Here is a 17,069-nt window from a genome sequence, read left to right on the forward strand (position 1 = left end):
TAGGGTATAAAAACATTTATACTGGTTGTTTGACTTTTTTTACTGATATTTAAACATTTCTTGCAAAAATACTTTTTCTGTACAAAAACTGATTTCCTATTTTAAATGCAGCCATCGTCTGCTGCGTGGGAAGACACTTACATACACAAGGTGTGAAAGAGTGACGTAAGTGTGGAAAGAGATGAGTGTGAGATCAAGTGCCTGAATGTGAAACACAGAAACACAGAAACTCTCCGGGGATTTAGCAGCCTAACAAGGAAAAGGGGGAAGTACAGTGTTTGTGAGAAGAGACGGAGTGAGAGATGGATAAGAAATCATTTAACAGTTTCGATGATCCTTCCATTTTTCAACCTCAAGAGAAGGTCAACACGAGGTCACTTGAACACAACAAACAAGTGAATGTTTTCATTGTCGGGTTTCATGCCAAACATTTGAGCCAGCAGCATTAGTAGAGCTCCGTTAAGCTGGTTTTAGAAAGTGGAGGGAGATTTTGGACACTCGCCTCAGTGGAGATGATGAAACTCAACAGAAGCAGGTAGGTGAGGTAGTACAGCTTCTGAGAGTTTTCAGCAACTTCAACCTAAATAGAAAATGTTCATCAGCCAGTGTTTGTAGTGTTTTTTAGGCTCAGGTTATAAACACATTATACTCGCCACCCTACTAGCCATTAATTCAAGTCTGTGTTGAAAATGTTTAAGCACATGAATACTTGCATGAGGGCTGAGAGTCTTACACAATGATAACACTGATTTGTTATGTTTTGCAGGTTTTACCCCAATGTCTCGGCATGTGTACTTAAATTCCATTCAGCTACCATACAAGAACAACTAACAACACAGCATAGAGCTAGTGGTAATATGTACAGTGATGAGGAAATTGAGGAGAGTTGAGTTCATGAATGATCAGCACTGGAGGAAATAGATCAATCCGCAGAAAACTACAAAATACAAAATATTCCTTTTGTTCATCGTCTCTCTCCAAGGCCTGCTTTATACTGTTAAAGCAAAAGGTCTGCTATATTGGATCATATCAACCAATCTGAGGTGTAGTTTTGAAATTCTGAAATCACACTTTCTCAAAGGGGAACATGTGCTTCTCCTGTCCTCTCTTTTCTCGTTTTGTTGTCGTCTTCTTCTTCAGTCCACTGATGCTCCCTCCGTCCTCCTCTGCTTGTCTGTTCTGAGGCCAGGACATGGCCAGTGTCTCTGAAGCAGTCTTAGCTCCTGGACTTCCATCTTCAGCCGCATCCTCCTCATCAGATGATAGCCCACCCGTCTCCTCTCCCTGAGCAAGGCACGCCAGGCCCTGGTTCTTTTTACCGTAGCGCTGCTTGAGCCTCTCTCTGATCTGGAGCCCTTTCACCAGCAGAGTCCAGTTGGACGTTGCCCTCTTTTCTCTCTTCTGGAAATTTGAAAAAAATAAATGGTAATGCTGTATTTTGGTTTTAACACAGGATTTTTTAAGTACGAGTTTTGGCTTTAACTTGAAAGTGAGCTAGCTCTTAACCAAAGTGCAAAACACACACACACCTCTTTCTCCTTCTGTTTCTGAAGCTCTTGATCTTCTTCCCAGGCCGCTCTGAGAATCTCCTCATGCTCCTCACACACAATGTAACCATCAGTCCTGAAACACACAGAAAACATGTTCACATACGATTAGCATGCTTTCATAACAGCTGTCATTATTTAAAGCTCTTTTGTCACCATGTTAGTCAGTAATTGACCCTCTGTGAGTAGATATCCCATTGTAAAGACTTAAATTAAGGATGTTAGATATTCAAAATCTCAACACTAGGCAACTATGCTTACTACTATGCAAATGTTTGTAATTAGAGAAAACATGTTATGTAATTAAATAAGGGGAAGGCTGAGAACACAACAGAATTAAAAGCTGCTCATACAGCAGCTATTGTTTTACTAAATGTGTGGATCAAAGCTCACTAATGACATGAAACCTGTTAATTTGGACCAATATAGCAATACTTAGATAGCAGAGGATCTTGCTTTGATAAAAAGATTAGAACAGCAATAAAAGCCATACACAACAATCCTCCTTCTTACACAGCACATATGGGATTGTTAAGGCAGATAAGGGTTTAAGAATGGGAGTGAATGCAGAGAAAAGCAATGGAGACTGATTCATTTTCACAGCTCATGACTCAACCTCTTCCTTATCTTTGCTATAAACTAAAGGATGTACAGCAGATGTTGTTCTGTGTCATGCTAGGGGTTGGGAAATATCCCTAATGGAAAAAAAATGAACTAGATGAAGAAATAAAATGACTCAAACAAAGTGAATGCAGTGCAGTTGTTAAACCCTGAAGCTGGAGTGTGACTAAATAAACAGTGCTGATCCCACTCCTCCTGCTTCCTTTGTGTTTAACTTCTGTCTCAGCGGGAGCTTCTCAGTGTTGTCTTACACAGCGTGCGAGTATCCTCCATGGAAGTCAAAGCCTGTGACCGCAGGGGCGGCGTCCATGTCCAGCTTCCTGGCCACGCGGTGCAGATTGTTGAGCCTCACGTGAACACAGCCCACCGGTAACATACAGGGCTTAAACAGGTAGACGTTACCGTAGTCGTTACGGGGAACCTGAAAACAACAGACACGGACAATCAGGAAACAACACTATTACAGAAACTGGAGCTTGGGTGTGCATTTTTATGTCATTGTTTTAAACCTCTGATTTCTCCATTAAAAAAATAACATCTGACTTCATATTTTCTATTGAAACAATGCTTTGTTGCTCTGCTGTAACCTTATATGTGCTACTACAGTGACCCCTTCTTTTACCTTCCCGTCCACAGCGAGAGGCGGCTGGTAGTCTTCAGTCTGCCACTCTCCAAACAGAGGCAGGTCTTTTTCTTCCTTCAGCTCAGACGCCATCCTGGCCTTACGGGAACGATTGGAGAAGCCCCTCACCATCTGACGGACATTTACACAGTGGCATTGTCATACACAAGGTCTTCTTATTTATGCTGATTAGAAAATAGAACTAAACACAGAGACTCCTGTTTCAGTCTAAGTTGTGGCTGAACAGCGACTACACTACTGTGTCATTACAGATTAGTCTGGACCAATGAGCTGAAGCATCAACCAAGTCAGTGTAAGTGTGTATAAAAATGAGAATACCAATATGACTGACTGGGTATTTGTTTGAGTGTAAAACACTGTTACACGCAGTCACTGTATGGTAGTCACAATACCATTATTTTAAACACTGTTTTGATACCATTGCAGCAAAAATAGAAGTTATAGGCACCCGATATTGGGTCATTTGTTGTTGGATTTGAAGTGTCTAAAAATGTAAATTATGGTTGGTGTTTTTTGTTTTGGATTTTGAAAATTTCCCAAAAAAATCAGAGAAACGAAAAAGACCAAATACTTTGAGTTTTCGGTTGTATCTTTCATCACTAGAAGTTCACTGATTTACACAAGTCAAGAAAAAAAAAAGGGGCAAAAGCAAACTCCTTCACGCTGTCTAAATTGCTCAAAAACATTGGCAGTCCATCGGTAATGTAGCATTGTTAATGTATTTGTGCCATTTAAACAGCGTGTTCTGTCCCTCTCTTGCTGCAGCTTTGGCCTAAAATTATAGCTTCAGGCATGTCGTTTTTTTTTTTAAAGCTACAGTAATTCTTTCATAAGATAAGATATCTTTATTGTCACTGTACAAGTACAACACAATACTGTTGGAGCAAGCTTGTAGATGCCTAACATCGGTAAACACAGTATAAATACTAGATCCTAAATGTAATGATGATACTTTCCATCATTCAAATCAGTGTTTTTCAAAGTGGGGGGATCAAGGTCCACCTGGGAGGTTGCCAGGGGGTCCCAAAGACTTGGAGGGAGAGGGAGTAAAATGGAACAAGAATAAAAAACTATCACATTATTTGTGACAATAAAATAGTAATGTGTCTTATTAGAAGTTATTAATCAATTTATTCATGAATATATGTTCTTTTGTGTGACAATTTTTCAAGATAAAAAAGAGTAACACACAACACTACATCCGCTGCTCTTAGTGACACTGATATATCAGTGAATCTGCCTGCCGCCTAGTTCTCAGAAACATGCCTATAAAGATAAGGCCAGCGGGAAACATGACTGAGCTGCAAAAGAGTCACAACCACAGAAGGCCACTCTGGAGTCTAAAGGGTGTCATTATGACATGCACACATAAAGTATGACTTTAATACATGAAGTAAGAATAGAAGTGACCAAATGTGTTCAAGGAAGTTAAAAAATGTTGCAAGTGGGGGGTCCCCGCCTGAGGAGGTCAATATGATATATGGGGGTCGTGGCATGGCAGAGTTTGGGAACCGCTGATTCAAATCACAGATCCTATCATTCTAAAACACGTGGTATTAAAAAGTATTGAAAACATTGACGACCTAAGTTCACAGTAGCACAGTTAAAAATCGATTCAAAGAAGTCAAGATTCACATTGGTAATCTGAAAAATGAATCTCAATAATATCGTGAGCATCAACAGCTGTAGAGCAGAGGCGGTTGGCAGCTGCAGAGCAAGATTTTGAAATTGAGGAGATTGGAGATGTGGAAACATTTTAGCTTCACCAAGACAGAAAATGAAAGAGGTGAGAAGATAACAGACAAGACAAAAACTGTGTGCAAATATGTCAAGAAGACGGGGAACTACATAAATAGAACAAACAACATGATGCAACATTTAATCCACACCAAGGCCAATCCCTACTGACAAGCGGGTTTGCAGCCCCGCTCGCCCAAACGTGTGAGAGCCAAAGAGACTACGAGGTGCATTGGTGTTTACATAAAAAAATGAAAGGAATCTTTCCCAGTCCTCTCATACTTGTCTTCAGTCTCACTTTGTAAAATAAATCGTACCCAGTATCATGAATCGTATCAAGAGTTGAGTGATTCGTTACATCCCTACCTGCTATTAATAATTCATTTGATTAAAATGAGGCTAATACTACAGTTATCTCTGCGTTGCTCCAACATGTTAATATTTATTTTTTGGCCTTTTTATACCTTTTTTGTAGTGACAGGACAGTGGATAGAGATGGAATTCAGGGAGAGAGAGAAAGTGGGGAACGACACTCGGGGAAGGCGCAACAAACCGGACCCGAACCCTGGTCGTTTACATGGAGGACCGCAGCCTCCGCACAAACCAACCACTATGACACTGTCACCCCAGGTTGATCCTTCATTAAGGCCTGTAGCTGTGACCACAAAGCAACAAAAAAAATGAAAACATGTTTCTTCCTAAAACGGAGTAAAATGCTACACAGTGAGGTAAACATCGCTACATAGACCTCTCAATACAACAGCCAACAGATCACACAGCTGATGATATGACCTTTAACAGTTTAATGTTACAAAAGATCCTTAATGGAAGAAAGGAGGTTCACTCTGTTGTTACCACATGACAACATCTGTGGCGTGTTGATTGACATCTGAAACATTGGACTGTGACCAAGCTCTCATATTGAGGTTAACCGTTTCTGATGTTGTTCCTCATTTTTATGAACATCCGTCATGACTCATGTGATGGCTGTTAAACTGGTTTAGAGTCGAGTATAGAGTGGGTTTGATCGGAGAGGAAAACAACACACAAACACTTGAACATACTCAAAGAAGAGAAATAATGGATAAGGAAGAGAGAGAAAAAAAAGAAGAACTCCCCACCTTGAACGGCTCTTCTCCGAGTCTGACCGTCCGAGCTTCTTTCAGCCACGTGTCTTTGGAGTGGAGCGTGTGCACACAATCCCTTTAAAGTAAACAACATTTACACATAAGAAGAATATCAAGAAATACTTTAATTCATCATACTGACATTTAAAATGTGTCTTTGGAGATTCACGTTTTGAAGTTGAACACAAAGGCTAGAGGGACATGACAGTTTAAGTGATCAAATAGCACCACCAGGTGGACACTGATGCATACAGGCAAAGCTAATTCAGACCTGTGAGTGAACAGTGGCAACGGCTGTGTTCCAATACCAGTTCTGTACACAAATTAGTATTTAAAGAGGAAATATTATACCCCCTTCTCCACCTTTTCAAACAGTCCCCCTGTGGTCTAAATGAAACATCTGTTCTGTGCTTTGGTCAAAATATAACATGAATCAAGCACCAGAGGAGGTTTGTGACCCTGTATAAAGCAGCTCTCTCAGAACGCTCCGTTTTGGTGTGTGTGTCTCTTTAAATGCAATGACCCCCCCCTGAGTTTTCCAGGTAGACATCAGTCCTCTGTAGCAAGAATGAAAATAGCAGACCTGCACAAAAGTTTTGTTCTAGGCTGGGGGTGGAGTCCATGAGTGGAGATGTTTTTATTTTACCAGAATCACACTGTGATGTCACAAGGAGAGAAAATTTGAAACGGAGCATTTTTCTCTGTGTTGTAAGACTTATACAGACCACAAACAAAGGACTGGATGGGTTCATTTCACATTTTGTGGGCCAGTAGACACTCAGGTTACCCAAATATATGTTCAAAACACTGTAAAGGTGGATTTTCATAATATGTCCCCTTTAAAAATAAAATGATGCATATGTGGGTTACATGCAGTTCACCAGAAGATACTAGGATGTCATGTTACATGTTATCACAATGAGTGACTGCTCTGGTGAAGCCTTAGAAATAAGTAAAATAATTGCATTTATATTTGACTTTGTATTTGATCTAGTAATGCTGACTCAGGAGGATCCAGCACCTGAATAGCAGCACAGAAACTTACGTCACTAGAGCCAAGAGAAAGGATGCTTGACTGTTACAGATCAGCATCACAGACTCTACTCAGCCAATGCAATGCATATGGAGACAAACTTATTTCAAATGGATCCAAGTTTAATGGTATATTACTGACCTGGAGTACACGGGCTCTCCCCTGCAGTATCCCAGCACAGTAGCTGATGACGGGTAGATAGCTTCATATTTCAGCAGGTGTCTCTGTAAGGCGTACAGCGGGTGGTTCTTGTACTCTCCGACTGAGATGGGCAGAGGTCTGTTCAGCAGCCTGTTCTGAAGCTGGGTGGACATCAAGAGGGACATTTAGGAGATATGCTCATCAGTCGATGAAACAGACAGGTGTATTGATGGAACCATCTGTCTAGAACTCTATGCTAATACAATACAATACAATCGTTGCACAGCATATTTAGTGATTTGGGGTGATTAGGAATAAATTGAACCATACAGTAATGAGCTGCGGATGGCTTTGGTGTGTGGCCTGAAACTCACATATAAAAGGAGCTTCACTAAAGAAATGTCGCCCAACGTTATTTATCAGATTTATTTTGTCATCTTCTGTGTTGAGGAAAGTTTATAGTTCTAGCTTTTCACATGACAAAAAGTGCTAGTTCTGTATATTGTAAAAAAAAACACAACATGTTACTAGTGTCCTTTACTGTAGAACAAATACAGAACAACAGTCATTCTTTGTTTATGCTACCTAATCTTTTGGTTTTATTGTTTCTTCAAGTTGTCCTTTTTTTGCATGTGTGGGACAAAATGATTTTCATCTCGTTCAAATTTTGTAAATCACTAAATCTGTAAATTACCCAGTGGACAAGTTTCTGAAATAATGAAATAATTCTCTGACATTTCCCTCTGGAAGAGAGGGGGTTGGGACACAATGAGGCAAAGGAAAGCATTCACAAATAAAACCCTTAATACGACATTCAAAATTCAAATAAATTCATGAAAAATATGTTGCTGCAAATTGAAGATGTGTAAAAAGTCATCAGATCTATCTGAGTAAGAGAATATAATGTACTACTGAAAAAATATATAGTATCAAATATGTTTGTGCATGCTTGAGCTCTTGTGTTGCAAGCTGTACTTAACGAGATAAAAAATAAATCTTCGATCTCGCCTGTCTCATCATATATGCCTACATGTCTGTCTTCCTGTCTCACCTCCTTCTCCTCCTTTCTGTCCCTCTCGTCCTCAGGTCCCACAAAGGGCTCCAGTGTTTGCTCCCACCACTCTTCATCCACCCGCCTCTTTCTGGTCGATGTCATCCAGGTGGGATCGTACTTCCTTCCCAGGTCCTTTACAAACCCGTTGTTGTCCACTGACACCACGTACGTCACAGGCGCTGTTGCATTCTGGGAGCAGAGTTGAGGCATCCCGACACCGTGCTCCACGTCCACGCAGACCCAGGAGGACGTTTTGTCCAGAAAAACCTCCAACCACTCGTCCGCTCCAGGCCCCTCCTTCTTTTTCCCACTCCTTCGCTTTGTTGTGTTGCTCTTTATTTCTTCTTCATCTTCCTCCTCATTCTCCCACTTCCTGTCCTCTTCCTTTACCTGGTTAATCCCTCCACCACTCTTTTTCTTAGAAGCTGGAGTATTCTTGCTGTTGGACACATTTCTTTTCCCAATCTTTGTCGATTTAGCTCCACTCTCTGACTCTGCACTGTCCTCCTCACTTGATGCCTGGAATTCCTCATCACTAAGCCCCCCCTCCTCCTTCTCCTCTTCACTGTTGCTTTCCTCCTTGTAGCTGACTTTTGAGGCGATGCTGCGACGCTTGGAGTTCTTTGGCCTCTGCCCTGCTGACACGATGGCCTTTTCCTCATCCTCCTCCTTTATTCTATTCGTCTTAGCTTTCTTTCCCCCTCTGTCTTCTTTGGTCTTACCGCCACCTGCTCGTCTCTTGGTGCCTGTAGATACCTTTGACTCGGAGGGGCTGGCCTTGGAGGTCCCCTTGCCTGTGTTCTTTGCACTTTTTCCTGGGGCACTAGCAGGCGATTTATCCCCTTTGCTCTGGAGAGAGAAATATTAAGAACACTAACATGAGAACAGAAGATGCTGAAAACATAAATACAAGCTTATGTTGTGTGATTGATCTTTGATACCACAATGAAAATAAGCCCTCTTTTTTGTGTATTTTAATCCTTGACAATTTATTTTTCTTATATGGAGTCTGATATGATCAGCCTGTTATGTATGTGTTTAAATTTTGTCAAATAAATGTATTTATCTTTATCTATAAGCAAAAACAGGTAGTTGAACAATAGATGGATGCTGGGTTGAAACAGTAAACAAAGTAATGAATAAAGGGTTAAAATAATTAACAGAGTAATGTTTATTCTGTTAGAGGACCAATATATTAGATATCTGCTGAATTAAATGATAAAATGACCTCCCTCATCAGACATTGAGGAAACATGCTATGTTGGAGTGCTATCTTTTTTGGACAAAATAATAACTAGTTAGCCCAGCTTTAAGTTACCTTACATCCATAATGTATCTCTTTGCTTTAGAAAATTGAAAGAGCTTTCATTTCAGAGTCAGCCAGATGTGTTATTTAGGTGATCAAAGTTAAACCAGAGACTCAAGCTGTTGTGTAAGGTATGAAACCACTAATACTAAATGATGAGTAGATGGGTGAAAGGAAGTACTCCCTGAACTCTTCACTGCAATCTCTTGACTAAGCACAATTTCTGTACTCTGGACTTTGTTAAAGTACCTTGGCTGATGGGGCTTTGAGAGGAATCGGCTGCAGAGAAAGAACCAATCGGCAGAAGAGCTGCAGAGACCTCAGGACCAGCAGGAACAGCTGCAGGAAACACAACACAAACAGACCATTATTACATATCTGTCCAATTTCACCTTTGTTATGTCACTGAGAGGCTGCACATATCTTTCAATGAACCAGCCTGGCAGAAAAATACCAACATGAGTCATCTCCTGGTGGTTTTTGGCTGACAGACTGGCTAGCCGCCTCCCCAGCAGAGCCCAGGGGTCAGGACGCTCCTCACAGGGAAGACTGGGGTTCAGAGTGAACGTAGCTTTGAACCTAAAAGTGAGGAGCGAGGGAGAGAAGAAGATGGATAAAGAAGATTTAGGGGTTATTATTAGACTTGTAGTTTGTTATCAGACTGCAATGTTTCCCCTAGGTTTAAAGCTTTGGGGGGGTGGGGTGGGGGGGGGGTGCAGGCAGACGGACGACGACACAAACACTTTTAGGAATTTTGGTGTTCATGAGTTACTTTTAATGACAGATGTCCTTTTCTATCGGAAAGGTATCCTTAAATTACTTATTTCCCTGATTTCCGACTCTATCCACTATCATATCTCTACAATAAAGGCACAAAAAGCCCAAAAATAAATTAAAAAAAAAGTTTTTTTGTTTTTTTTTGTTTTATTAACTTGACCTTCAAGGGGTGCCCCCCTAATATAATGGTAGGGGAAACACTGGACTGTCATTACACACTGTGCCATATAAAACAGCTTGAGCTTCAATCTCACAGGCACACACCACTTGAGTAGTCCGGAGAGGTAGTTCTGGTCGATTCGCTCCTTGGCGACCATGGCGTAGTGAGGGGGCAGAAGCGACAGAGTGATGGCCAGCAGGTCCGGTTCGCTGCACAGACGGTTGCGGAACATCCCACTGGCTATCAGACACATCAGGTGGACCTGAAAGAACCAATCACAGGCTTTAAAGATTCTGATGTGGTGAGAAACAGGATTAGGAATCAGCGAGAAGGTAAACAATGACATAAATCAGTGTGTGTTCACCTTGTGCGTGTCTATCAGCTGGTCCTTCTTGAACCGGTTCACCATCCGCTTCAGATAATTCTCAAACTCTGCCTGCCTCTTTTGCCTGATCAATGACACATCAGGATTGTTGGAGTAAAACAGACATATGTTAAGAATAAATACATTCTAACATGCTAATTGGCCTTTTGAAAAGCATAAATCAAGACACTAACAGATTAACAAAATGAAGGCTTGCCTCCATTAAATGAGGATCCAAGCAGGTATGAGACAGCATAGTTTATGACTTCACATAAAGACACAGGGATTACATTCTCTTTGAGTTACACATTGACTAAGAACACAGAACTTTAAGGAAGTTCTTCTAAATACAAATAAATGCTTTTAATTAAAGATGGTTGGGCACTTTCAACATTCCCAGCTCGTACAGTCTCACTTTGAAGACGTTCAGACTGAACTGTAAGAAGTGTCCTCAAATCATCTCCATGACAACGTTCAGATGAGATTGAACAGCTCCTTCCATGTGATCAACATACAACTCTTACACTTCAGTTTAAAAGATTTAATTTGAAAAACCTGACAGTTGTTATTGCTTCCTGTTTGTATGCAAAGCCAGCACAATGCAATGCCATGCTGTGTTTACTACAGCTTTATGTAGCCTTACACATTATACAGACAACAACACTAACACTAGTTATGATAATAAAAATATCAGAATGAGTATAGATATCGGTACATAATATTCATCAGAATCTGATCTGAACTGACAAAAAGTTGATCGGTGCATCTTTAGTTATTATTTACAAGTTTGTAAATAATGTAAATTTATCTCAAATTAATATCTTTAAAAGTATCTTTGATTTGTATTTACTTGAGAGTTTAGTGTCATTTATTTAAAAAATAACCCTGTGAACACATGCTGAATGGTTATTAATGTTTTTATTCTGCATATATCCAGCAAACATTTGTATTTCACAAGATATCCAAGAGATGATGAATAACACTGTGAAATCATCTCTCACATGTTGTATATTTCAGATATATGCACAGATGTCCACTCACCTTTTCCTGACTTCTGGAGTCTCGATCTCTATCTCTACAGGCTGAGAGGGCAGGACCGGTTCTGGAGGTTCAACTGGACCCAGCGGCCCAGACAGCTCTGGGAGACACAGACACACACTCACATTATCTCTTTAATTTACTTTCCAACCCGCCTTCCTACTGGCTTAAATATGAGTTCAAATGTGTCATCAGAATCATAAAATATTTTCTGTTTATCGGCACAAACCTTCCACTTCTTCCCAATCATCCCCGCTCTCCTCACTGTCCTCCTCCTCATCTTCTTCTTCTTCCTTGTTCTCTGTTTTTTTGGCGTTCTTGTGTTTATATGCAGGTGCTCTTGACGTCACCATGTCAAAGTCGTCACTGTCGGAGTCCTCCTTCTTAACAGGTGACTGGAAGTATTTACTGGTTCTGACAGCGGCGGTGGTTGAGGATGCGGTGGACGATGAGTTGTTCCCTGCAGTTTTTTTTGCGGAGGAACGAGGTTTAGGTTGAACTTTTCTCTTGAGCTTCTCCTCTTTGTCTGTGATGTCACTACCTGGAGGGACACAAAGGGAGTAATGATTACATCAAGGAGGGTTGGTTAAAGGATACTCTTAGGTGGTCAGTATTCTTCTTCTTCTTGAGCCCTTTACAGCTGAAGCATCAACAAATCTGTGTTGTATAATCAACTGAAACAAACAATACCACTGTCATCTCGCCTAATCTGTCTCTGCACTATATTAAATAGTTTTAGCCCTGAAGTAATATTTAAAGGTAATGGGCGGTTAAATTTAGATGATTGTGTGATTAATAATAATAATAATAGATATTTGACTGAGATATTGAGCTAGTAAGTTAAAGGCAATACCATGAAATGGTCAAGACATGGACCCCCTTCTTTGCAACAATGGTCAGATAAGAGAGATTTGTAATGTCTCAAAAATGACTGAGGGGACATGTTTAGGTGGCAAGTAGAAGAAATGGATGATCTATGACTCTATAAGGACTAATGGCACATGAACTGCAAGATACTGGATTGGTATACGCCATGCTCTGATAATGGACTGCTGTAATCCTGACTGTTTTATTCTTGCCTTTCTCTGGTCTTTTCTTTTCTTAACTCATCTTCCTGGTTTAAAAAAAAAATTAAAAAATGTTTGCATGCATTATACTTTCTTTGAAGAGCAAACAAAAATAATTAAAATGTAAGTATACAATATTTTACTGGTGTTGCTAAAACAGCTTCTGACAACAGGATGTCGAGAGATTTAAATGAATTGGTGTCACTGTTTATGAATACATTATCAAGAAAGGCTTAGAAAGGCAGGACAGACAGACAGACAGACAGAAGAGCACAATTCAGCCAAATGTTCCCTGACAGACACAGAAATACTCAAATGATGACAGAATCAAAGAGGTAGAGCAGCCAGCTGATGAACACTCACTAGTGTAACGTGTAGCCTCGTTAATGATCTCCTCAAATGATGCCTGGCTTAATTTGTTTGTAAATGAAAGAAAATGTACATTAACTGTAATCTTTAAGTCTGGTGCATGTTGTAAAAACCACACAAGACAGAAACAAGTCTCCTTGTCCCACACTCACAAACATGTTTCATGTTTTTAATGAAGTGGGGCACAGATGTGGATCTGGGCCGTCGGCAGATCCACTTCAGTACCCTTCCACAGCTGCAGTCTGGTTTCTCTAAAAGTTCTTTTATGGTGGCAACAACACTTAAAAAAGCCATATTTATGAACACAAACCAAACAACAAGGACATTACCTCTATTCTCAGTGGAATCACATTGCAATGCTATATTTATATCTTGTTATTTGAAAAGATTGTGTTATACAAATGATTGATTTCAAGCTCATTTGTTGACATTGACTAGGTTTTTACATTTTTAGGTTTGAAGAATGATTTTCTCACATGTGTTTTATAAAGTCTATTGGTATTTTCAATCACACTACTTATTGGGAATGTGTCTGTTTATTTACACTGGCAACCAGCTCTGATCACTAACCTAACCTTCATCTGACAGGATGTATTTAGCAGGAATCATGTAAATCATTCCTTTCCGTCAAATGATCGACACAAAGTCACCAATATCTACAGTCTATGAAAGTAACACACCATTTGAATGTCAGCAAGCCGTGTGCTGTTCCCATGCATTTGTCTGCAAACGTCACACATCCTTTACATCTGATTGGGTCGTTTGTTTTTACTCATTTATTGGTAAATGGCAGGACAGTCGGAGTGATGAGTGGATTCCTGACTTCTCATACCTGTGTCTTCCTTCTTCGCTCTTGCTTTGGCTCCGCTGTTCTTCAACACCTTCAGTTTCTTTGTATCGGTCTGTGTCACTTCACACTCTTTCCTCTTTGCCATGTTGGCTTTCTATCTATCCTCTATCGTTCTGTTTTTTAAATTACTTCCTTTAAATGTGTTTTGGTAAAAACTACACGAGCAGAAGTCACTCAGCTTTCCACTTAGGGTTGTAAGCGGGCAGGGAAACAGCAGTTATCCAACATTTCACTCCGCAGCTTTCATAAGAGACAACGCAGCCCGGTTGTTTTGGAGGCAGGGCTCTGACGTCACATCCGCCTCTTCTTCTTCTCCACCAAACATTTTACAACTACAGTCTATGTCAAAGACACCTGAATTTAAAAAACAAAAAAGGTTCTACACACCTTTAAAAACTCAAAGAAGTATCTTTTTAATATATGTGATTATCTTAACGGAGAAGCTGTTTTGTTTTTTAAATTACGCATTTTTGAGTGATGTAGTATCATATGTTGGACACAGGGAGGCGGTGTTGTGCTGTATATGAAGCTTTACCAGTACACCTGATAAAAGAAATGCTTAAGATTTACCTCTGTGTTACAGCCATAGACTGTAAATATGAATGAATCAATTATTGGTTACAGCTGCTCCTTATCCCCCTGATAATAAAAAGTGTAATCTTGAGCTTTGACACACTAATAACTATTCTCATGGGGTTTCATTAAAGACACATTGATACTGGTTGGCTAAACACCTGGCTACAATAAGGTTGGTTATTTTTTTATTAGAAGCATTTAGCCAGAGGCAAACATAATGAGTTCAAAATTTGAACAACTCCAGTGACCGGATCCACATTAAAGGAGCAAAGCAGATTTTGTTCATGTTTTATCTGATTTAGAACTGATCCCACATGTTCTTCATTTTCTAACAACCATTTCAGGAGCACAGAATAAACTCAGCTTTCTCCAAAGTCCTGACAGGCCACACTCGCCCCTTTGGGTTCAGAATAACACATTATTTTAAGATTGTTATTAACTAAAGCTAATGTCAGAACAATGTTGACTACAAACTGTAATGGAAGGATTTCAGAGGCTGCTTGAGTTGAAGAAAAATATGCCATCTTGTGGTATGGTTTTCAAAATGGTATGTAGCGTACAGTGTAATGCAAACTTTGTATACAGTGATGCAAGCCAATCAGTAAAGTGTGCAGAGCTAGAGGTCAGAGAGCAACACTCCCTGAAAAGAAAATGTTAACAAAACTGCCTCTATGAGTAGTTTAACACTGACATACTTCTCCATGTTACTTCTTATTGCATGCCAACATGGTTGTTTTAAAATTAAAAAATATCCAGACTGAGGATTAAAGATTATAAAATACTGAAGTCTTGTCAAAATGTAACTTTAATATTATTGTGCAAAGATTTTTATGTGTAGATCATTATCTGACTAAATCCATTCAACTGTCTCAGAAGCCAGGTCTAAAAAACAAGTAGTCATGAAGGATACTTCAAAACAGCTTCTACCATTTCATATCATATGAAGCAGATGATACAGATGCATGGTCTCCATTTGTTTTATGTTTAACTCACAGTGGATGAATGTTTAGTATGTTGTTTCACACCATAAAGAAGTTCAATGTTTCGCAATCTTATGGGTTAAAAAGACGTTTTCTTACAATCTTCTCTGTTCTAAATGGCCAAATCTGTGCTCTAATACGGTGACAAACCTGTTCACTGATGTAGAGCTCGTCTGTTTTTAAGGTATTGTAAATGAGCAGTTAATTTAGAGCATCATAGAATCTCATTGTCCTCTTTCTGACAGACATCATATTTGTTTTAATTCACATCCTTTTAGTGTTGGTTTCCTCACATGTATAAGTAGAGGTTTTCAGACTACACTGGCTTTAGATGTGACCGTAATCGTCTCTCTCCGTGTGAGCCATTTCCTGGGATTGTCACTGCTTTTGCACCCGCAGTGTGTGCTGAGAAACTCTCTTCATCCCACTGGGACCATGAATAAGAATGATGTGGGTAAAAGACCTTAACTGTTTTATTATTATTTTTTCCAATCTGCAACGGTTCAGTGTGATTCACCTGCGAAGAGTTCTGCCTCTGTGCTCCAAATCAATTTGGTTCATTTCAGTTCAATTTAATTTTCATTCTGTTCTGATTTGATCCGTATCGATCATGGTGTGGCAGATGTGTGTGTTTCACTTCAGAGAGCTGTCTGTCAGCTGATACAGTCAGACAGCTTCAGACTGACTCGCTGCAGTATAGGGGCCCGATGGGAACAGGGGACCATATCAGTCCTCAGCAAAGCATGTACCAAACATAAGCAGACCTATTGCATGCATACGCATAAATGAAATCATGTTTAAGAGCGCAGTGCATGTGCATCCATATTTCTGTGTTGACAGGTTTTCGCTTCACGCTCTCCTGGATGTGTGCATGCATTTATTGCCTTCTGTGAGCATGTAAGCTCTTGAGAGTGGGCTTGTACATACAGCTGTGCATATGTGAGTGTGGGTGTATGTGTGTATGTGAGGGGGTGACAGAGCCCACAGTCAAGTGCGCTGTGCTCCCAGCGCCGTGCATGGCTTCCATCCCTATATGAACCATTAGTACAGTCAGATAGGAATAAAAAGCCATACAGCGCACTGGGCATTGGCAGGACTGGGTTTTAAGAGCAAGGGCATACATATACACACACACAAACACACACATGCAAATGATAGATGGAAATACATTTATATAAACCCTCTGGGGCCTGCAGAACTGGATAACAGCAAGCGAAGGTCACAGTCACCTGCAGAGGAAGACATACAGCTTATGGAGAAAACTAAACCCTGTCCACTGGGTACACTGGGAATATAGCATCATACTGGTCCATACTGATCAACAGACTGACCAGCATACACACAGTGTGTGAGAGAAACCCATTAAACCTCATCATGGAGGAGTGATCACATTTCTGGAGTTAAGGAGTGGCAACATGTGTGACATCTACCCAGAAAGCCCAAATCTGTGCTCTTTATCCCCTCAGTATTGTCTCCCAGGCAGCTGGCTCTCCAACTGTGCAGCACTGACACAATCAGATTGAACTTTATTTTTATTTCCTAAGAATTTGAACAATCCTGACTTGTTAACCTCTTTACTGCCAAGTTGTACATTTTGCAGTGACAGAAAGTCTTTTAGTTTGCTGCTCAGGTCATTTGATTTTTCACTCCTGTATATACACTCCCTACTATAACATGTA

The 17,069-nt window shown here is 40.2% G+C and overlaps 1 protein-coding gene across 2 annotated transcripts; it reads right to left on the reverse strand.

Moving 5' to 3' along the window:
* xpc (xeroderma pigmentosum, complementation group C) lies at window positions 1-14,372 on the reverse strand. 2 transcript variants are annotated; one of them, XM_020646528.3, is made up of 14 exons: window positions 13,817-14,372; window positions 11,778-12,089; window positions 11,552-11,648; window positions 10,511-10,595; window positions 10,251-10,408; window positions 9,668-9,788; window positions 9,459-9,548; window positions 7,901-8,752; window positions 6,850-7,010; window positions 5,670-5,751; window positions 2,791-2,922; window positions 2,420-2,589; window positions 1,530-1,623; window positions 1-1,401 (listed from the first exon to the last, which is right to left on the reverse strand). In XM_020646528.3, exons 1-14 carry the CDS (start codon window positions 13,917-13,919, stop codon window positions 1,066-1,068), a joined length of 2,793 nt encoding a protein of 930 aa, XP_020502184.2. In that variant the 5' UTR covers window positions 13,920-14,372; the 3' UTR covers window positions 1-1,065. The 2 variants fall into 2 exon arrangements, with proteins under 2 accessions (XP_020502184.2, XP_065816922.1); XM_065960850.1 differs by lacking the exon at window positions 13,817-14,372 and adding an exon at window positions 13,665-13,798.
* Window positions 14,373-17,069: the final 2,697 nt, after the last annotated feature.

The sequence above is a fragment of the Labrus bergylta genome, chromosome 12, assembly GCF_963930695.1.
Source record: "Labrus bergylta chromosome 12, fLabBer1.1, whole genome shotgun sequence".
Lineage (NCBI taxonomy): Eukaryota > Metazoa > Chordata > Actinopteri > Labriformes > Labridae > Labrus > Labrus bergylta.